The following is a 24,004-nucleotide window of genomic DNA, read 5'->3' on the forward strand; positions in this document are numbered from 1 at the left end:
ATCATACATCAGTTTCTGTGAGGATATGTGCATCCCTACTAGGACATTTTTATCATTCAACAATGATAAACCATGGTTCACAGGAAAACTCAGACAGCTTTGTCATGCCAAAGAGGAGGCTTACAGGGGTGGGGATAGAGTCTTGTATAATCAGGCCAGGAGCACACTGAATAGGGAAATCAGAGTGGCTAAAAGAAGCTACTCTGAGAAGCTGAAAAACAAGTTTTCAGCTAACGACCCTGCATCAGTGTGGAGTGGCCTGAAACAACTTACTAATTACAGGACTCCTACCCCCAACACTGTGGCGGTCCAACGACTGGCTGACGACCTGAATGTGTTCTATTGCAGATTTGAAAGGCCCAATTTCACACCCCACATGCACTCGGACCTTCATTTCACACAACCATTAACACCTCCTGCAACCCCCCTCCTCCCCCCTCCTGCTACACTACCTGCACTCAAGATCTGTGAAGATGATGTGTGCCGTGTCTTTCGGAAGCAAAGGTCAAGGAAGGCTCCAGGCCCAGATGGCATCTCACCAGCGGACCAACTGGCCCCCATCTTCACTCAGATCTTCAATAGATCATTGGAGCAGTGTGAAGTCCCATGCTGCTTCAAACGCTCAGTTATAATTCCTGTCCCAAGAAACCTAAAATCACAGGACTTAATGACTACAGACCCGTCGCCCTGACATCTGTGGTCATGAAGTCATTTGAGAGACTGGTGTTGGCCCACCTGAAGGACATCACTGGACCCTTTCTGGACCCCCTTCAATTTGCCTATCGAGCAAACAGGTCTGTGGATGATGCAGTCAACATGGGTTTGCATCACGTCCTGCAATATCTGGACAGACCGGGGACATACCAGTCATCCCAGATATACTCCGGACTAAGTTAAACCAACTCCCTGTTCCCACCTCTACCTGTCAGTGGATTACCAGCTTTCTGACGGACAGGCAGCAGCTTGTGAGTCAAGCAAAATTCACTTCCACCACCTGTACCATCAGCACTGGTGCCCCCCAGGGATGTGTGCTCTCCCCACTACTCTTCTCCCTGTACATCAATGACTGCACCACCAAGGACCCCTCTGTCAAGCTCCTGAAGTTGCAGATGACACCACTGTCATCGGCCTTATCCGAGATGATGATGAGTCTGCATATAGAAAGGAGGTTAAATGGCCGGCTGTCTGGTGCAGTCAAAACAACCTGGAGCTAAACACGCTCAAAACGGTGGAGATGATTGTGGACTTTAGGAGAAACACCCCAACATTGTCCCCCTCACCATTCTAAACAGCACTGTGGCAGCAGTGGAGTCATTCAGGTTCCTGGGCACTACCATCTCACAGGACCTGAAGTGGGAGATACACATCGACTCTATTGTGAAAAAGGCCCAGCAGAGGTTGTACTTTCTTCGCCAACTGAGGAAGTTCAAACTGCCACATGTGCTGCTGAAACAGTTCTACTCAGCAGTCATTGAGTCTGTCCTCTGCACTTCAATAACTGTCTGGTTTAGTTCAGCTACGAAATTAGACATCAGAAGAATACAAAGGACAGTTCGGTCTGCTGAGAGGATTATTGGTTTTGGTATTGTTTGTATTGTTGTACACTGGAAGCTCCTGTCACCAAGACAAATTCCTTGTATGTGTTAGCGTACTTTGCAATAAAGCTGATTCTGATTCTAACTGCAACAGATTTGGGATTTTGTTTTTAAAGAAAACGTGTGACAAGTCAAAATAAATTTTTGTGGTAATCAACATTGTGCCACAAATGCTGTCGATTTAGCTTAACTTGTATTGAACAATTTTTCATTTAAAGATTGCAAAGTGTAACATTTTATACAGTAAATCAGTCATAGATTTTAAAAACAACAAAAAATGAAATGTGTACATCTGTGAATTGAAATGCGAGTCACAAACACGCCCCACTATTATAAATAGATCAATGAAAAATAACAAACTACACTGAAACAACCAAGAAATAACATTTGAATTAAAAATACAATTCAAATAAATAAATTCAAGTTTTGTAATGAAATGGGCAATCTTGCAAACATGCACCATAAACCTTAAAAAAATATGTTGAACTACTGTCAGAATGTTTTCACCCTCTTGTTGTTCCAAACATGTGTGACTTGCTTTCTTCAACAGAACACAAAAAAGAAGAAATGTTAAGGACCTCAGTCACCATTCACTTTCATGAAATCTGTTTTATATAAATTGAAAGTAATACAGGTTTAAAACAAGATGATTACAGAATTTTCCTTTTTGGGTGAACTATCCCTTTAAATAATGTATATAATTTAATCTCTAATAAATTAAACCATTATAAGCAATTGTATCCCTTCATGTTGGTTTGAGTAGTTTGATGAGTGCTTCCAGCCTCATGGCAGTGTTCAAATCTCCTTGAACTCTCAGACTGCCGCTACTGTAGGCAACAAATGGACGCAGGTCACCCTTGAACATGGCCAACAGATTATGCTCACTCATGCACAGAGAAACATCCGGCTCTCTCGGCAGGACACCCGCACCACACGCCCCACGACCTGAACACAGACACAAAAATTATGAGGTAGCATTGAGGGGATTTTCCTATAATGCAAAAAAGAGTGAATCCCCAATAGAGTCAATCAATTCAAGACTAGTTAGGTTAATCCTCTGCTCTTAATTTTCATTCTACTGTAATTATATTATACAGTGGGGTCCAAAAATTGTAGGAAACTAGTGAAAATGCTCCTATTTTGCATTTTTCTAATTTAATGATTCTAAGTTCAGTCATGAAACTCTACATGGCGCAAAGCTGATAGGTCCTTTGAATACCTAATCTGTTTCCAATCGTCTTGCATACTATATGGACCAAGCGGATAGGTTCTTTGATATGCGATCTGGTATGCCAATCAACTTAAGCACTCTCTCTTTGTCTAATATTTTAATTGAGTTGTTTGCAGGTTCGCCAATTTCACTGCACAATACAAGAGTTTTCTCTCTGAAACCCTCCTCCTCCCCAGCACCACCTGTTTAGATCTGCATCACTGGCTTTATATGTATGTCTAATTGTGCAGCAGCATGTCTTCATATTTCTCTGCAGAAGCAGCAGCAGCAGAATAAGCAGATCTAGTCCAACAAAACCCAACTTGTTATATCCATTATAACCCCTTAAAGTTATTACAAAAGTTGACATGACTTAAAAAAAATCTATATAAATTATATTATCAGTATAAAAATAGTATAACATTAATTAAGAATATAATTAAATTCCAGCCAGGTCTCCTAAGAAACCAAACTGGCCCGGTTGCTAAGGAGAGTAGAGTCACATGAGGTAACCTCAATATTTTTGTGGTTATGAATATTATATAATGTGGTTCTCGCTCTCGGAGGGGCACGTGGTGAGTTGTGCGTGGATGCCCTGGGGAATAGCGTGAAGCCTCCACAAGCACTACGTCTCCGTGGTAACGCGCTCAACAAGCCACATGATAAACTGCACGGATTGACGATCTCAGACACTGAGGCAACTGAGGCTCATCCTCCGCCACCCGGATTGAGGCAAGACAGATTCTTATGTTATGTAAAAAAAATTGTAAATCTAAGTTGATCTGGCAAAAATATAAGGTTAACAAATCATGGAAATATTTTTTTAGAGCGTGGTATATCATGCTCTATACTGTAGAATACTGTAGCCTATGCCTCATGTAATTCAAACACGGAGGTAAAGTTGATCATTTTAAGTGCTCTTCTGTTTCATCTTCAATTAGTTCATTCATTTCTATGCTGTACAGATGACATTGTGGAATAAAAGTGAACTAAACAAACAATGAGGAGCTATAGCAGCTGACTCCACAGTACAGGTATCCTGCCTTTGAGCATCTTCATCCTTTCATGGAATACAGTGAAGACAGTAAACATTTTGCATCAAAAATATATTTTATCATATGACACAAAGTTATTCAATATTGTATAATAATGATTAAAATACTATTTTACCTAAATTTGTGTATCTCATATGGATCTATTTTTCTTAATTACTACCTTTTATTTTGATCAAGTCTTATGTATAATGGTGCTCCTTTTCACTCACTTGTTTCCCTGCAAGGTGTAAATCTATGCTGTAATGTACTGACTAACTCCACATTTCTTTGCAGATATTTTATTATACATTTTTATTTTATGATGATAATTCTCTTAAATTGCCTGGTCCGACGGACCAAGGAAAAAATAAAGGAAGATGAAAGAATTGAAGCTGCTATAGCCCTCACTGTTGGTCAAAATAGACAACACACAGTAGGTTTTGCTGCTCGGGATTTCTTGCATAGTAATATTTCATTATGAAAGCTGTATTGAACACTCTGGAGAAACGGGGACATTTCCGGGGACTGCTCCAGTAGGGGACAGGCCACCAAATACCGTGACTGTCCCCGGAAAACGAAAACGTCTGGTAACCCTACCGTAGCTGAGAAATACAGTGAGCAGCTATATAGATGGATACCGGCAGAAAATGAAAATGAAGCAGAAACATTCCTCATGTGTCTGATATGATTTAGACGGTTCAGTGATAACATCATCTCTGGCATGGATAGCAAGAAAGACAACAAAAACTTTGAAATTACGAGTTCTCTGTTTATGACAAAAACATTTCAATTATTTCATAGTCATTAATATTTAACTATAGCAAACGGTATTTTTAAACTGCACTATTTAGATGTACATTGTTTGTTTGTTTTTGTTTGATTTGCATTTGATGGAAAATATAAAAATGGTTCATTAAGACTTTTACATTATCCCCATACAGTATCTTTCCTATATACTGTATCTAGGCTACATATAAACGGTAAAAGATCCCCCATAGTCCACTACTTTGGTTGTCTTTGATCCACAATGTCCTCATTCTTACCCAGTAATTAAGAGACTTTTTGACTGTTGATTTATGATTTTGTTTATTTTTTATTATTTTACAAAGTAGGCTACTATCGCTGCCAACTTGGAAATGTATAGAGACAGGACAAGCAATGCTATTGGATACTGTTTTTAGTGATCACTTAAGCCCCGTTCACACTGCAAGCGACACAAAGCCACACGATCTCATTCATTTTCAATGAGAGCACAGCGACTTCCGGCAACACGAGCAACAGTAACTGTTGGCAACAAGATGTGGCCATAGCGAGCGACATGACAAAGTTGAGAAAAGTTTAACTTTATACAAATGACGAGTGATATTCGGGAGCAACAACCAAAGGGAGAGAAGTCAGACGAGCTGACAGCATCCGTCTGCTGTAAGGGCTTAAATCTTACCTTGTGTCAGATCCATGTAGTAGTTGTTAGTCTGTCCAGAGTCAGTGTTGATCTGAAAGTGATAACAGGCTCCCACTTGATTGACCAGCTCCTCTGACAGCACTGATCTGACTGCAGACATCAGTCCATCCACACTGCTACAACTCACAGCTGCAGCTGAATTTAGCTCATTGGTAAAACTCACAGTATCTCCTAGGGAACCACAAAAGCATTTTTTTTTAGCGTTCCAATTTGTTTTGTTTTTCTGTAAAATTAGATAATAAATCTATTGATTCATCGATTTGTCATACCTGTTATATTCAGCGGTGTACATAAGTCTGAGACCACATTGAAAATCTGACATTTTTATTGATATTGACCATGTTGGCTTGTATTGAAGCCCACAAGGTGTTCTTTGGAACATCCTCAAATCACGCTGGATTACATGAATCATCAGGTTTTCATATACTTGTGGAGTCCATGTCAGTTTAAAGGGATATTTCACCAAAAAATGAAAATTCTCTCATTATTTACTCACCCTCATGCCATCCCAGATGTGTATGACTTTCATTCTTCAGAAGAACACACATTAAGATTTTTAGAAGAATATCTCAGCTCTGTAGGTCCATACAATGCAAGTGAATGGTAATCAGAAGTTTGTAGCTCCAAAAATCACATTAAGGAAATAATAAAAACAATCCTTATGACTCCAGTGGTTAAATCCATGTCTTAAGATTTTAAATTTCCACTTTCACATCAGAAAGTCACATGTGGTGCCTGTTTAGATTCACTATCACATCTGAAAGTGAAAGTGGAGATTTAGAGTAAAAAAGGACTTTAATTTTGATTTGTTAATCAACCACACCTATTATATTGCTTCTGAAGACATGATTTAACCACTAAAATCATAAGAATTAATCTTATGTTTCCTTAATGTGACTTTTGGAGCTACAAAGTTCTGATTACCATTGACTTGAATTATATGGACCTACAGAGCTGAGATATTCTTCTAAAAATCTTAATTTGTGTTTTGCTGAAGAGAGAAAGTCATCCATTTATGGGATGGCATGAGGGTGAGAAAATAATAAGAATTTTCATTTTTGGGTGAACTATCCCTTTAAGTGCATGCTGTCATTAAAGCAAAAGGGCATGCCAAATACTATGAAATTCATGTTGTTTGTTAAATTCAACTTGTTGTGAAATATCTAAAATTATGCAATACATATGCATTTTCACTGTGGTCTCCCAATGTATCTTTTATTCAGATCTTTTTTTTATTTCTTTAAAATCGTGGATGTTCAAAAAAATGTGAAGGACTCCAGACATCACCTTTGCTGGTTTCAGACGCAGCTGTCTGGCTCAGGAAATGCATGGCGAGCTGCTGTATGGGTCCAGTGAGACTTTCTAACCCTGGGACAGAAGGAGGCATAATGAAGGGCCCCGAGTGGCCCCCATTTGGATCCTGGAGCACACCTTCCAGGATCAGCTCCACCCGGTCCACTTCCAGCCCCCACGGCTTTGTCATCTCATTCATGTCCATCTGCACAACAAAAGTGTCATCAATGCAAAATCTTATGTTCACAGGCCAATATTACTTGATCTAATGGCATATTATAATATATAATAAAATATATTTAAGTCCTAAAAATAACCTTTGCTTTCTTAGAGAACACCATAGCAGGGGTGTCCAAAGTCCGGCCCAAGAGCCATCTGTGGCCCTGCGACTGCTTTGATCAGCAGACTGGTTAGAACTGACAAAGTCTACAGTAACACAGATAACCGCTCTGTACAATTGTGATGAAAAGAATATAATCTCAGAATGTTATTCTGAGATGTGTGTTGGCGCTGTTTTGGCAACATGAGGGGACCTACACAATATTAAGCAGGTGATTTTAATTTAGTGGCTGATTGGTATATATATATACACTCACCTAAAGGATTATTAGGAACACCATACTAATACTGTGTTTGACCCCCTTTTCCTTCAGAACTGCCTTAATTCTACGTGGCATTGATTCAACAATGTGCTGAAAGCATTCTTTAGAAATGTTGGCCCATATTGATAGGATAGCTTCTTGCAGTTGATGGAGATTTGTGGGATGCACATCCAGGGCACGAAGCTCCCGTTCCACCACATCTCAAAGATGCTCTATTGGGTTGAGATCTGGTGACTGTGGGGGCCATTTTAGTACAGTGAACTCAAGAAACCAATTTGAAATGATTCGAGCTTTGTGGCATGGTGCATTATCCTGCTGGAAGTAGCCATCAGAGGATGGGTACATGGTGGCCATAAAGGGATGGACATGGTCAGAAACAATGCTCAGGTAGGCCGTGGCATTTAAACGATGCCCAATTGGCACTAAGGGGCCTACAGTGTGCCAAGAAAACATCCCCCACACCATTACACCACCACCACCACCAGCCTGCACAGTGGTAACAAGGCATGATGGATCCATGTTCTCATTCTGTTTATGCCAAATTCTGACTCTACCATCTGAATGTCTCAACAGAAATCGAGACTCATCAGACCAGGCGACATTTTTCCAGTCTTCAACTGTCCAATTTTGGTGAGCTCTTGCAAATTGTAGCCTCTTTTTCCTATTTGTAGTGGAGATGAGTGGTACCCGGTGGGGTCTTCTGCTGTTGTAGCCCATCCGCCTCAAGGTTGTGCGTGTTGTGGCTTCACAAATGCTTTGCTGCATACCTCGGTTGTAACGAGTGGTTATTTCAGGCAAAGTTGCTCTTCTATCAGCTTGAATCAGTCGGCCCATTCTCCTCTGACCTCTAGCATCAACAAGGCATTTTCAGCCCACAGGACTGCCGCATACTGGATGTTTTTCCTTTTCACACCATTCTTTGTAAACCCTAGAAATGGTTGTGCGTGAAAATTCCAGTAACTGAGCAGATTGTGAAATACTCAGACCGGCCCGTCTGGCACCAACAACCATGCCACGCTCAAAATTGCTTAAATCACCTTTCTTTCCCATTCTGACATTCAGTTTGGAGTTCAGGAGATTGTCTTGACCAGGACCACACCCCTAAATGTATTGAAGCAACTGCCATGTGATTGGTTGATTAGATAATTGCATCAATGAGAAATTGAACAGGTGTTCCTAATAATCCTTTAGGTGAGTGTATATACTTGTAAACAAATTTGTTGTCTCTCACCCCGAGATGCTCCCCGAGTTTGAATCTCTCTGTCTGTATCTCTCTCAGTGTCTTTTTGCTCAGCGACTGCATCATGGCGTTCTGCGCGGTGAGACGGGTGGAGGCATTTAGATCCTGCACGGCCACCACTGACATCACTGGACTCCAGATCCGAACTGAATATCGGCTCCAACCGAAACCACACCACCATCTTTAGTGGCCACCTTTTATGGTATAAAAATTGCAGAGATCTAGAAATACTTCATACTGTATAACGTTAAAGATAAAGAGATATTAAATATAAAGAGGTCTTATATTAGTATAAAAGGCATTGTATTTCAAGTCAAACTCTTTATTGTCATTGTACAAGTACAACAAGACTATTTAGATTAACTGAATTGTACCTTGCAGGGTGGGATGTTAAAGGCCCTGGTCCGGAGGTCCACTTTCTGCCACTGATCAATCAAGGGTAAAACCAGAACCACTCCTGGACCTTTAGGAGGACGGATCCGACCCAGACGAAACGCAACAATTCTTTCATAGTTTGGTACAACCTGAAAATATCACTGCATTTAACACAGTCCAAACAAGACAACTAGAAATAGACCAAAACTCTCCAAATGATGTCTGTGGAACTGACCTTTAAGACAAACCATCCAGATATGGGAAAGGTTATGAATGTGATGAGAAAAACCAGGAACGTTACGATCAGATTGCAAATCCAGGACAACAATCCTTGAGATTTATCTGAAATCAATTGAAATGAATAGGATGCATTACTATTTATTTGACATTAAGAAGACCAGCATACCAACTGAAAAGAGTCAAATGTGAGAGTTACAGAAGCAGATGAGCATTTTACATTCCAGTCACCGGTCACTATTAAGAGTCACTATTACAGTGTAATTACTGAGTAATATTAATGAACCACAAGTACTTAATATGTGATTACTATTTGTATGTCCAATAGTGTACTATGCTATACTACACTATTGCATACTATTTACATAGTATTAAACATTTTGTATATTCTATTTTATAAACTATACTATAGTGTTTCATACCATTAACGTGCCATTATACATTTTGTATGTTACTTTATATACTCTCCCATCCGGTCCTGCAGTGTACAATTTACATATCATTATACTTTTTGTATATAAATTTGTACATACTATAACATACTATCCAATAGTGTACTATACATACATACTATTTAACACGTGTACAATGAACACGGTAATGTTACGTTTTATGAATATGTGATAAGAGATATACCTGTGAAGTCGTTTTGAGAGACTTTAGGCACATAATCAAATGAATGTCCTCTCTGATCATATTGACCGTGAGTCAATACCGAGTGAGATGAGAACAGTCCAGGAGTTTTACTGCACTCTGTATCTCTCTGCGATAATGACTGATACTCATAACCTGAAGGCTTCCCGAACATTTTCAAGAAATATCAGACTATATCGGGTTCCCTCCGTGACGTTTACGATTTTGTATTATTCTAAAACCGGGTTTTCTGACCTCCATCCATGGCACGAAAACCAAAACAAGCACCACTTCCGCGTTTTGGAGCGCAGCCTTATAACATGACTTCATGTGCGGTGGGAAAGAGCAACAGCGCCATCAACTGTAACGGAAGTGACATACATCACGCTGTCTCTCACAACGTCACAACGCCGCCATATTTGATTTAGAGAGATGGTTCAAAAATGAAAATTCTAAAAATGTTTACTCACCCTCATGCCATCCCAGTGTTTGACTTTCTATTGTCTGCTGAAGTCAAATTAAGATTTTTAGGAGAATATATCAGTGCTTTTGGTCCATACAATGCAAGTGAATTGGGATCAGACCTTTTTAGCACCAAAAATCACAAAAAGGCAGCATAAAAGTAATCCATAAGACTCCAGTGGTTTAATCCATATCTTCAGAAGTGGGTGAGAAACAAAACAATATTTAAGTATTTTTTTACTCTAAATCTCCACTTCCACTTTCAGATGTAAAGGTGAAACTACACTGCAAAAAAACAAACTAGACTTAAAATCTTGTGCCAGTTTGCTTGTCAAGTAGATAAATCACGTTTTATTGGGGTCAAGAATTAGAAAATCAAACTTACCATGATATCTTGACATATAAGAATTCATAGCACTATAAAAACATACTGTACATTTCAGAACCGAAAACTTCTTCCTTAGTAAAAAAAAAAAAAAAAGAGGCTTTATTGAAACAAAAAATTGTATTTCTACTTTTAGAGATAGTTTCCAGATATGTTTAAATGTCAATTTTAAATTGTTCAAATACAGGTATTTTTTCAATCCATTTGACTTTATGTATATAATAACGAGCCATAACAATGATTAAATCACATATAAATACTAGATTTTTATCTTTATCAGTTTTTGACATACATTAACATCACATCACTTTCAAACAGTGATACAAGAACAAAGTGGAAGCACAGTTCAACACCACCGACGTGAGAAATATGTGGCAGGAAATCAACATCATCACAGTCTTCAAAGCGACTAAACACTCTGCTTTGAACACCTCTGCCTCTCAGCAGCTAAACATAGTTTTTCTAAAACTGTTATTCATGTCGGCACTAACGAAGTCCAGCTTCGCCAGTCGGAGATCACTAGAGATAATTTTAAAGAGGTGTGTGAACTTGCAAAAACTATGTCAGACACTATAACATGCTCACAGTTTGGATGCGCTCTGTTTGACTGAAACCTGTCTTAAACCGGATTAATTTATTAGTTTAAATGAATCTACTCCCCCAGGTTATTGTTATAAACATGAGCCTCATCTGAAGGGTCGAGGAGGAGGTGTTGCTACAATTTACAGTGAAGTTTTTGGTGTTTTTTAGAGAACATGATATAAATGTAAGTCTTTTGAATTAATATTGCTTAATGTGGCAAGGTCAGATATAAATTAAAAAACTTTATTGCCTTTTGCCCTGACAGTATCTATAGATCACTTGGGCCATATTCTGATTTCCTTGGTGAATTTGCTAATTTTCAATCAGATCTAGTAGTTACTGTGGATAAAGCTTTAATTGTTGGTGACATCAACATTCACATAGATAATGAAAATGGGGATTAGCATTTATCGATATTATCAACTCTCTTGGAGTCATACAAAATGTAACAGGACCAACTCATTGCCATAATCATACGCTAGATTAAATTCTGTCATATGGAGTTGATGTTGGTACTATAGAAATTCTAGACAGACAGACAGACAGATAGATAGACAGACAGACAGACAGACAGACAGACAGATAGATAGATAGATAGATAGATAGATAGATAGATAGATAGACTGGAAAAAGTAAAATACAAGAATATCAATAATACTGTTTTATTTATTTATTTTTTATTTTTAAGTCCTACAAATAATTAATGTATATATATAGCTAAATAATCTATTATAATGAGCTTGGAAGGCAAAAAAAAAAATTATGGAAAAGAAAACAAAGGAGATTCCAAATAATGGAGATGCATAGACATATGAGCAATGTTATGGGTATAAAAAGAGACATAAAATAAGACATAAAGAGAAAATGAAGCAAGTGTATATGCATTTGCGCTTTTCCAGCATTCTGGCAGATTCATTGGCATATTAACTAGCATAGCAGTGAAGCAAAGCACCTACAATCAGAGGATTTCACTCCTCTAGGATCAGTGTCTTTGAAAAAGCTTTTCAGTTTTTGAACATATCACACAGGAGTTTCTCCATAGGCGTGTTCCCGATGGTTCTCTGGAAGAAAAGCTGCTCGATTCTCCCTGAACTCACAAAGTGAAGGGATGGAAGGAGAAGCAATAGTCTGCCAAACCTGAGGAAAGCGATTAAGGTCAATTATTTGTATTAATTTTGTCCTCTCTCAAAAAAGAGATTTATCTGATTGTTTATTTACCCACCTGGCGACTTGATGTGGGTAAAGAGTGTGGATATGTTGAGCTAGCAGCACTTGTGACTGATCTTGTAGATTTTCCACCTGCTCTGGGTCTTTAAGTCCTGGTGTCTCTGTTACAGAAATCAGTGATGACTCAGAACACAGTTTACTATACCAGTACATTACATTTAGTTTATAGTGTATATTTATTGCCCCCTTGTAGCAATTTATTTAATAAATATATAAAAAAGAAAAAACACCTGGTTTAAACAAAACAATGGCTTTCAGGCATGCAAACTCAGTTGGATCCACTTGCAGGGGCTTGAAGTGGCTAAACACTTCTTGCAAGACCCTCATGTCTGAGGCGGAGGGGCTGCCCTTGCCCTGTCCTTGGGGTGAGAGGTCAGGTAAGGACAGCAGGGGGCAGTTGTCTAGCGGTAATGACCACTGAATTGCACACAGAAGAAAAAGCTCACTCCACGCCTCCTCAAGTAGAATCACCTGAAAACACAGAGATAGGGAGATAATTAAACCCTACCGTTTTAGACTTTTGGGACTGTTTACTAAAGTAATGTCACACTTAATGGAAAAAAAACAACAGCAAATTTGCTTTTATCCCAGTCTGGATTCTACTGAATCAACTTTAATGATGACAGCTGCTGTGCTATCATAATGTATTTCTGTTTTTATTGTAATACACTACTCTCTTAAAAGAATAGTTCACCCAAAAATGAAAAGTCTCTCATCATTTACTTTATTTTATCTGCTGAACTGAAGATTTTTAGAAGAATATTTCAGCTCTTTTGGTTCAATCTATGCAAGTGAATGGGTGGCAAAGTTTTGTAGCTCAATAAATCAGCATAAAAGTAATCCAAAAGACTCCAGTGGTTTAATCCATGCCTTCAGAAGCGATATGATGTGGTGTGGGTGAGAAACAGATCATTTCACATTTAAATATTTGGTGATTCACATTCTTCACACATATCGCCCCCCTACTGGTCAGGGAGAAGAATTTCAAGCAGAAAATGACTTAAATATTGATCTGTTTCTAGCCTACACCTATTATATCACTTCTGAAGACATGGATTTATCCACTGGAGTCATATGGATTACTTTTATGAAGCCTTTATGTGCTTTTTGGTGCGTAAAATTTTTGGCAACCATTCACTTGCATTGTATGGACCTTAAGAGCTGAAATATTCTTCTAAAAATCTTAAATTGTGTTCTGAGAATAATGAAAGTCTTAAACATCTGGGATGGCATGAGGGTGAGTAAATCATGAGAGAATTTTCCCTTTAATAGCATCTTCACGCATGTGTCAGCTAATACCATGTATTGACAGCCCTAATATATAATAAAGAAAAATGAATAAGCAGGCTAAACAAATCATGATGAACAGCTAGTTGCTGGATTTGTGCTTATGAAAAGTGGTGTAAAGATAAACTATCTAAAATATACTTCTAATAAAATAAATTTTAAGGCAGTAGGCAAACAGGATATTTTCACATGTTTGCCGAATATCTACTCTGATCCATGTTTATTATTGTGGTATCGTCATTTTTAGATTAAAGTTGTGGTTACACTAGACTCCGTGCTCCATTTAAACTCTTCCGAACGAGTGAGACCAGAAACAGAAGTTTATTCAAAAACATTCTACATTTTGCTGTGTACCAAAGTTCAAGTCTCAACTCTCACCTTGGATGTCAAGAAGACGAGTGACCAATAGAAGATCGAAATATGACACACTGACCTTTTGGCTCATGACAAAGAATACATAATTCAAAGCTGCTTGTTTTAATTGTTGCAGGAACATCCTGAATAAAGTATTATATTATTTGTTATTAGTGATTTATTAAAACTAGAAGCCCTCGAGGATGAAATCATATTCTGTCCAAAGTAATTTCGCATGCTTATAGCCTAGTGTGACCGCGTCTTTACTCAATTTTAAACGTCATGTAAAAATGCATAAAAAAAATGACATTTTACATATCGTTCAGGTGGTCCAAAGATATCTGAAAAGAGAGTTCTTGTCCAGAAAAAGCTTCAATATGCACAAAAGATTTAGCTGAATATCAGTTTGGGGTCCTAATAATATTTGGATAGTAAGAGCGAAAGAGTAAACTGTTTCGTCAAGCAGGGACCATATAGAGTACCATCAGTTTGAGAGCTGCCAGTATGTTATAATAATTGCCAATACTGCATATTGCGTTACATACAATTGTCAGTATTTTGCACCAATGAGTACTGGCCCATTTCAACAACTGCTGTACTTGAAAATATACAGTAGTAAGAAATGATACTTCAGACCCTTACCTGGTCTCTGAAAGGTAGGTGGGAAAACACTGGCAGGTTCTTGGCCCATTTCACAGACATGAACAGCAGACGAGCAGATGTCTCGTACACACTTTCTGGACCATGTTTGGGGTAAAGAGCGCTGCTGTAGTCCGGAGAACTCCTCTCGGGTTCATCACTGGTAACGTCAATGTTCTCATCGACTAAAAAGAGAGAACATCCAAAATGCTGTGATACTGTACAATGAAGAATAATTAAGAAAAGTTTAGAACAGCATTCATTTCCATGCTTGTTTATGCTAGTTAGCACTGGTTTGGTCATGGTCTAGCTAGAAGACCTACTTAAGTGTATAAGCTGGTCGACTAGCATGGGCTTTCCTAATGCTTGTTCACCAAAGAATTCTTGCTGGATCTGCTAGTTAAAAAAGCCTGCTTGGCCACCAGCACACTAGTATCCAAATAAATACTATAACAACTTTTGCTGGTGACAAACTTTGCTTGAGTTAATGAACAGAAAATATTTTTTTGAGATCATTGTAAGATGTCAGTGCTCAGTCTGTCCTTACCATCCTCTGGCTCCAGCTTGGCGCAGGTCTCAGCCGTCATGAGACTTGCCATGAAGCGATGCCCATTCTTGGGGCTGCTGGAGTGCTGGTTGATGTCAATGGAGCTGACACTGGAGCTGATGGAGGAGCCCAGCAGTGGGCGGTTGATTATGGAGCATGTGGAGGAGGAGGTGGGCTCCAGCGTGGTGGCAAGGTGCTCCTGGTCTTTGTCCACATCCAGAGCATCTAACCTGACTTGAGCGGTACTACGGGGCTGACGCTCATTCTGGACAGCTGAGGGGAAATGGATGGAGAGGTTTAGAAGGAAAAGATGATAGAATAATTAGCAAGTATAAAAGAGGACAAGAAGTTGACTCACCATCCTTGTTCATGCCAGCTTGAAGGCATTTCTTTAAGCGACATGCCTGGCATTGATTACGATGGGCTTTATCCACTGGACACATACCTGTACTGGCTTGACATCTGTAAATGTTTATATTAAAGTATTAATTTATGTTGTTATACAGATTTTATGGATAATATTCGTGAGCTGAAGGAATTTATCAAAACTACTTCTTGTTTTAACTACACTCTTAAAATGAAAAGACACTGGAGGCCCCATTTGGAGTTCCTCGTATGCCACACCAGCTGAACTCTCTGGACTGCAAGTTGTCTTCTCACCTGTAGATGAGTCTGCGTCTCACACTACGCTTAAAAAAGCCACTGCAGCCATTGCAAGCATATATTCCATAGTGTTTCCCGCTGCTGGTATCAGAACACACTTTACAGAGTAGTCCTGAGTTCAGGACCTTGCCCGGAGCAAGACTTTTACCTGGGAAAGAACGGGAAACAATTATTCCTCAGTCACAGTACCTTATTCACAATCACCTCAATAGCAGGTGGCAATCATTGGAGACAATTTGTATGGTATTTCAGATGCTTTCTTATTTCATAAATCTATTTGAGATGTACAGACAAAATTGTCCAGATTTTGCTCAAATAACTATTATCTGAAAAGATCTTATTTTGAGTTTATTTGGTAAGATGCCCAAAACGAAATTCAGTAATTCAAGAGCAAGACAATTCTGAATTCTGCGTTCAAATCCTTTTCGATGATTTCAAAGTTCTTTATAACACAAAAGGTTTCTGGAAACTCATTCCCAGAAAGACCATGATCGCAAGAGTTTTTGCCACTTGTTGCTTGTTCTGTCCAACTCCAAGTTAATTTGAAGAACAAATGAATAACTCACCCTCTTGACTGTCATAGGTAGAGTTGCTCCTGGAAGACTCTGTTGGTGACATGAAAGGAATCATGGACATTTCTGACATTGGATCCTCCATTCAATAAGTTGTATAAGTTTACTGAAGCTGTTCCTAAAGTGTACCCTTAGAAGGGTTTTTTGAGGCCAAATTGTGTCCGTAGAAGATTGATTGGAATCCTAGATGCTCCTTAAAAAGACGAATCGTCCAGCACTGATATTTGCACCAATATCAGATGTTTCTTCAATGTCCAGTGAAGACTCGTTGGACTTTGGGTTCTCTGAATATCCGTTCTTTCGAACTTTTTGTATGTTAAAAAAGTGCAGAGAGGTCTGTCAACTCCTCATGGTATGCCAAGCAATGCTGGACTATGAGTGACTCTGAGGCTACTCTGGGCTCCCTAAAGGAAGACAAAGGGATTAGCAGCAAGCGCTGTGTAAGCAAGTGTCTATTTGTCATCCTTTTAATCTTTACTGTCCATCTAGGGGTGGATCAATCAGTCACACTCAGTATTAGCTCCATCCACAACAAGTGTGGAGAGCACCGGACAAACAAAAGGATTTGCGTTGAGTCATTTCTCTCCATCTCTCTCTCTGTCAATAATGCTCCAGCCTCTTCTCTTTAGAGGAGTCAACTGTTCGTTTAGCATCACACCTACAAAGGTGGTTAACTACTGTATCTTATTGATTTTTGTTTCTTTTTGATTCTTTTTGTTTTTGATGTGGTGACGTTCAGTGGTTTAAAAGTTTCAGTAATCAATATTGATTTCATGGGTCAACCTGTTTTGATCATTGATGATCCGCAAAAATTGAACCATGTGACATGAAGGAATGCCTACGTCTATATAAAATTGTTGATTTGTAACATGTCTATTCATAGGAAATGTACACAATGTACACAAGCTGTAGAGAACATATGCCTGGGATTCTTTCCTCAAGTTTTGTGCTTTTTCATTATTATTTAATTTAATTTGACCAATTGTCACACATTATACATACATTTCTGCATATACATGGTGAAATTATTTATTTTTCACATATCCCAGCTAAGCTGGGGTCAGAGTGCAGGGTCAGCCATGATACGGCACCCCTGGAGCAGATAGGTTCAAGGGCCTTGCTCAAGGGCCCAACAGTGGTGTCTTGGTGGTGTTGGGGCTTGAACCCACGACCTTCTGATCAGTAACCCAGAGCCTTAACCGCTGAGCCACCACTGCCCTACCCTATTTAATCCTCAACCGTCCACCAGGAACAATGAGGTAATGCTAATCTGCATTGGCTCCAGTTACCCAAATCTGCTGGATTTACTGTAAATCTTGTCGTTATTCAAAAAATGATGTTCAAAAGTGATTGACTGTGCCATGTTTTCCTATAAGCACACCAAATATGGATAGTTGAAAAATTTAAATTTTCATGATGTTACAATATATCTTCTTTTTTGTTTAATTATGCCAACAAATGTTAACTCTCTCCAACTTTCTGGTCACAAAGAAGCATCACTGAACAAGAAAGGCCATCCACTCCTGTAGCGCCATTAACATCCACCACCCATTTCAAATCAGCTAAGCAGCTTAACCTACCATAAAATTTGTTCTCTCAAGATAACAAAGACCTCAAATGAAAAGAGGGGTAGCAGGGAAAGAAAACAATTAGCTGCTTGTGAGACTGTGGGAGCCGTGCGGGCCCCAACCTCGACTCCACAGTCCACACACGTGCCATATGGTGGCTGCTCTCTGGATCCATCTCTGTCTAATTATTGACCCCTGTGTGATTTACTGGTAATTAGAAGCCTGAAGTCAGTGATTTGCTTTTTTCTTTTGATTTGTGTATCTATCTTAAGGTCTTAAGCAGCGCATGGTCACACAAAAGCCAGACAACAACACATGCCATCTTAAAACAATCTTTCCCATAGTCCTGCTTTAACAGTGGAGGGTCTTACATTGGAGCCATGAGCACAACAGGTGGTAAGATTGCTCATAAACATGAAAGCACAATTAAGTGACTTTTTAATTGCAAAAATCTTAATGGTACTTGCCAACAGTGAAACCATGCAAGCTCATGACTTATTCAAGCCTGGCGCATGCTGGGAAAACCAGCTTCGAAAAGTTAAGTACGTTATTTTATTTACCAGTGAAATTTACTCAAATTAGCAAATAAATATGACAAGGTTTTCTACTTTAGGACTGATACACGATGACACATTGTAAAGATGACAAACTATCATAAATATTATTTACTTATAAGCCAGAGCATTAATTGCTCTGTGCTTTAAGTGCTTTAAGTACTTATTAAATGCAAATTCAATGCAATTAGCTTCAACAGTTACATTTTGGTGGTAAACTCTATGGGTGTGCAGGTCTCAAAGTGATCACACAGGAAGTTGGCATGTTGTTTCCGAGAGTTCCAGTACCCTAGGATCGGCCACATTTTGCAAACTCACTGGCAAGCACCATCTCCTATCAGACATTTTGTATCGGCTCCAGTATGTTTACCAGAAGTGTATTGCATAAGCAGGGTGGGAGACCCAGGTTCGGATCCCGCATTGAAACCAGGAAGTGATCACGTATGCACAATCAATGACGAGTGCGATACGGAGGTTGTATGTTTCCTCTAACCTTACATTTTTACTGTACTGATGGTAAGATTTAGGTTTGGGGTTTGAGTTGCGGCGTTCCATTTATGAAAATGCGCAAATCTCTTCACTGTATTATAGCCTAAACAACTTGCTTTCTGTGCCCCTGTGTGGATATTTCACCTGGAAAATGGAGCTCACATTTGCCCATATGCCAAACAATACTTACCGCTTAGGCCACTGGGGGCAGTTTTTGTATGCACAGACAGATTTTACCTAAAGAAAAGTCAACCTACAGTTTCCGATATCACAGTGAGATCAGTCTCCAGGTTCACTAGCACTCAAAAATCAGTTTGGACCAGAATGGAAATTCATTCATCACACCTGGCTTGTTTGGAGCATTTGTTTCAGATCCTTCTGCATTTTCTCCATTAGTTTGGTTTCGTTTAGGCATATATGAACACGGCAATCACACTTGGATTCACACCAAAACAACCACGGACCGATTGTAAATGAACCCTGGGCAGTTCACTTGTGGTGAGAATGCAGTCTGACCCAAAGGACCAACAAACCAAATAATTTCCCTATAAAACCAAGAACATACCTGATGGATCTTTGAAGAAGACATCTGTGGTCAGCACATGAAAACATCCTAACTTTTTTACAAAAACAAACACAATATCACACCAAGTGGAATTAAAATGTTTCTAACAATTTTTGTAATATCTTTTAACTGTCTGCTCTCAAGGGCTTATGTAGTGGAGGTATGAAGTCCCCTCAAGTACACACACGTGTCCTAAGAGAACTAAGTAACCTAACTTTTGACAATCAGAAAGTGCCTGAATATTTTTTTATTTTAATTCTGAGCAGTATATTAACTGTATTAATTACATTTTTAAGGCATCCCTATCTAATCTGTCCAGTGCAATGATTTTTAATGGCTGTGTGCCCACTTTACTGTGTCTCGTTGGCTCGCTTTCATTTGTTTGCAGACAGCATGTTGCATGAAAGAGCGAGGGCTGAAAACAGGAGTGTCAAAACGTGACTGAGTGTCCAGAACAAAAGCTGGGAGCATGACACATTCCTGTTGATGTCATGTGTGAGTGACACACCTTTGTGTGTGCTTCACACCAGTGCGGCAGCAGGATGGCATTAACTGTATTTATATAACTAGCATGTGGCAATAACGCATAATGTTCCTAGTGGCTTTTTAGGACAAGACTAGATTATTTGAGCAGAGCAGAGATTACCATTAGATTGTCCTAAAAATGGCAGGAATATTATGGTAAATGGTCTACACTTATATAGCACTTTTTTTTTGTTTTTTTTTGCCTTAGAGGTAACCATAGCACTATGTCCCAATCACCCATGCTCATACACCAATGGTGGTAGAGCTGCCATGTTTTGTAGTATTATATATTCCTTATATGTACAAGTACCTGACTTTTTACATCAGTGAAAAACATACATGAACATATAATACATAATACACATTTGGGTTTTACATAGATTATATTGCCACCCAACAGGTATGGGATATCATGAGCATGTTTGCTATTCAAGTGGTATATATAGCAATCCTAGAACACTTACAATTTGCTATTTGACATGGTATGAGACAACTACTGTATGTGCAATCACTGTCAGTTCATCAATTACTTCCAGCCAGTGTAAATTACATCATATATCTGTTAATATAACATCCCTTCAGTAACTAGAGGCTTTCACTGGTTGCAAAGCCATTTCATTTCAACAGGTTTAGTGTAGCAGACCATTCATAGGGCACATTTAAGGTGTTCAGAGTCTGATCTGTGCAGTGCTGACAGTGTAACTCGGTAGGTATTACATAATCATGCTGAAGTCTGTCTCTCGACGTGCCTACCCTGGGCCATCAATGCGACAGATTAGGCTCCCTATACGTCATTGGAAATCTGTTGGTGTAAGACACTCCTCTCACAAGACAGCATGTCTGTCTGTCTGTCTGTCTGTCTGTATCTATCTATCTATCTATCTGTCTGTCTGTCTGTCTGTCTGTCTATCTATCTATCTATCTATCTATCTATCTATCTATCTGTCTGTATCTCTGTATCTATCTATCTATCTATCTATCTATCTATCTATCTATCTATCTATCTATCTATCTATCTATCTCTGCCTGTCTTTCTCTATCTATCTATCTATCTATCTATCTATCTATCTATCTATCTATCTATCTATCTATCTATCTATCTATCTATCTATCTATCTATCTATCTATCTATCTATCTATCTCTGCCTGCCTGTCTTTATCTATCTATCTATCTATCTATCTATCTATCTATCTATCTATCTATCTATCTGTCTGTCTTTCTCTATCTATCTATCTATCTATCTATCTATCTATCTATCTATCTATCTATCTATCTATCTATCTATCTATCTATCTATCTATGCCTGCCTGTCTTTATCTATCTATCTATCTATCTATCTATCTATCTATCTATCTATCTGTCTGTCTGTCTGTCTGTCTGTCTGTCTGTCTGTCTGTCTCTGCCTGCCTTTCTCTATCTATCTATCTATCTATCTATCTATCTATCTATCTATCTATCTGTCTGTCTGTCTGTCTGTCTGTCTGTCTCTGCCTGCCTTTCTCTATCTATCTATCTATCTATCTATCTATCTGTCTGTCTGTCTGTATCTATCTATCTATCTATCTATCTATCTATCTATCTATCTATCTATCTATCTATCTATCTATCTCTGCCTGCCTGTCTTTATCTATCTATCTATCTATCTATCTATCTATCTATCTATCTATCTATCTATCTATCTATCTATCTGTCTTATCTATCTATCTATCTATCTATCTATCTATCTATCTATCTATCTATCTATCTATCTATCTATCTATCTATCTATGCCTGCCTGTCTTTATCTATCTATCTATCTATCTATCTATCTATCTATCTATCTATCTATCTATCTATCTATCTATCTATCTATCTATCTATCTATCTGTCTGTCTGTCTGTCTGTCTGTCTCTGCCTGCCTTTCTCTATCTATCTATCTATCTATCTATCTATCTATCTATCTATCTATCTATCTATCTATCTATCTATCTATCTATCTATCTATCTGTCTGTCTGTCTGTCTCTGCCTGCCTTTCTCTATCTATCTATCTATCTATCTATCTATCTATCTATCTATCTATCTGTCTATCTGTCTATCTGTCTATCTATCTATCTATCTGTCTGTCTGTCTGTCTGTCTGTCTGTATCTATCTATCTATCTATCTATCTATCTATCTATCTATCTATCTATCTATCTATCTGTCTGTCTGTCTCTGCCTGCCTTTCTCTATCTATCTATCTATCTATCTATCTATCTATCTATCTATCTATCTATCTATCTATCTATCTGTATTTCTGTATCTATCTATCTATCTATCTATCTATCTATCTATCTATCTATCTATCTATCTATCTATCTATCTATCTATCTATCTATCTGTCTGTCTCTGCCTGCCTTTCTCTATCTATCTATCTATCTATCTATCTATCTATCTATCTATCTATCTATCTATCTATCTATCTATCTGTCTGTATTTCTGTATCTATCTATCTATCTATCTATCTATCTATCTATCTATCTATCTATCTATCTATCTATCTATCTATCTGTCTGTCTGTATCTATCTATCTAAAGAAAGAAAGAAAGAAATATTAATAATTAACTAAAGTTTTAAGAATGTTATTACATATTTAATTATTTCTTTTTACAAAAACGCTCTGACAATTATCAACCACTGAATTATGCGCACATTAGATCAAAATTAAATGAGTAAAATACGAAACAAATACAAATGATCTCAAAACAAAGGAAAAACTTCTTAGGAAAATGGGACAAATTTTAGCCTCCCTAACCAAAATATATACAAATGAAAGAACAATGTCAGGGTTTGAAAACTTGATGCTATTGTAGCCTGATTTTTTTATTTTGTGAGTGTGCAGTGCAAGTCATCACAGAAGCACTCACACCAATGTTCTGCTCTCGTCACCAGGGATTTAGCACAGCACTACTCCCACCCATTTGAATTCTTCTGAGAATTTTCTAGTTTAAAGCGCTATGGAGGAAGTCAAACCTCTCAAACCAATAGATAGCCTGACATTATAAACAGCACAGGCAAGGAAAAGAGACAACACTGTGTTTGCGTCAAAATAACGTTTTTTCAAATTATGCATCCTCACCCTTACTAAAATTAATAATAATTTAAAAAAAGTTACTGTAACTGTCGTATTTTAACAAAAATGTTCATAATAATCCATAGGTGGAATCTATTGGTACTCATTTTTATTACATCTGTGGAGTTGTAGTTCAAGTTTCTAAATGACTTTAGTCATTTTTTCATAACAGAATACTATAAAATACTAACTACATTGACCTAACCTCAGCAACGAGGAGCCATCCATGGTTTTACCTGTGCTTATATGGCATTCCACTTTAAATATAAGGGCAAGTACATGATGTCTGGACCTCATGCCTGGATTTATGAACAAATTACAGTAATGCATGTTCTGTCTGTATGATGTTAGGAAATCATGTGGATAATAAATATAATTAGCACGTATAAATACACAGGCTCATCAACTTGTAAAAGGGGGAGAGAAAACTTAATGTATCTTTAGTTGTTGACACTGTTTTTTATTATGTTGGGTTGCCAATTAATGTCCAGTGTAAAATCAAAACCAGTTGAGAACCATTATTTTAAGTTATTTGAATAATCATCTGGCTTGCTGGTGTAAAAAAACAAGACTGTGTATTGTATTGTATTTTCCGTATTGCACCTTTAATTGTTTAAACTTCTATGAAATGCAAATTAGACATCATTTTACACATTTGATCAACTCAGTGGTTGGGAATTGTCAGTGCCAAAATGTTCTTTATTTAACTAAATATGTAAATGTATATTTTTGCTTTGAAAAAGAAGTTTATAAAATGCGTTTGGCTTTTTTTCTTTTTTAGTTTGGTGGTTAGGTAGGTTATAGTGCAAAAGA

General features: G+C 38.1%; 2 protein-coding genes across 2 annotated transcripts; both read right to left on the bottom strand.

The window, feature by feature from the left end:
• Window positions 1-2,329: 2,329 nt before the first annotated feature.
• stoml1 (stomatin (EPB72)-like 1) lies at window positions 2,330-9,986 on the bottom strand. Its single transcript, XM_052122779.1, is given in 8 exon segments — window positions 2,330-2,540; window positions 5,281-5,472; window positions 6,589-6,799; window positions 8,428-8,579; window positions 8,582-8,630; window positions 8,811-8,960; window positions 9,047-9,153; window positions 9,685-9,986. Coding segments are annotated over 8 exon segments (1,233 nt in total). The 5' UTR covers window positions 9,857-9,986; the 3' UTR covers window positions 2,330-2,340.
• A 1,869-nt stretch (window positions 9,987-11,855) lies between these two features.
• On the bottom strand, window positions 11,856-16,763 carry LOC127640312 (photoreceptor-specific nuclear receptor-like). The gene is made up of 8 exons (XM_052122778.1): window positions 16,394-16,763; window positions 15,825-15,975; window positions 15,523-15,626; window positions 15,165-15,437; window positions 14,621-14,802; window positions 12,568-12,808; window positions 12,333-12,438; window positions 11,856-12,247 (listed from the first exon to the last, which is right to left on the bottom strand). The coding sequence occupies exons 1-8, from the start codon at window positions 16,482-16,484 to the stop codon at window positions 12,115-12,117; spliced, it is 1,281 nt and encodes a 426-aa protein (XP_051978738.1). The 5' UTR covers window positions 16,485-16,763; the 3' UTR covers window positions 11,856-12,114.
• Window positions 16,764-24,004: the final 7,241 nt, after the last annotated feature.

This window comes from Xyrauchen texanus, chromosome 49 (genome assembly GCF_025860055.1).
Source record: "Xyrauchen texanus isolate HMW12.3.18 chromosome 49, RBS_HiC_50CHRs, whole genome shotgun sequence".
NCBI lineage: Eukaryota > Metazoa > Chordata > Actinopteri > Cypriniformes > Catostomidae > Xyrauchen > Xyrauchen texanus.

Coding starts and splice junctions, on each gene's coding strand:
- LOC127640312 (XM_052122778.1), bottom strand. CDS start 16,484: ATGGAGGATCCAATGTCAGAAATGTCCATGATTCCTTTCATGTCACCA. Junction 15,438..15,522: donor AGCTGGCATGAACAAGGATG/GTGAGTCAACTT, acceptor ATTTCCCCTCAG/CTGTCCAGAATGAGCGTCAG. Junction 14,803..15,164: donor CAAGCTGGAGCCAGAGGATG/GTAAGGACAGAC, acceptor CTCTCTTTTTAG/TCGATGAGAACATTGACGTT.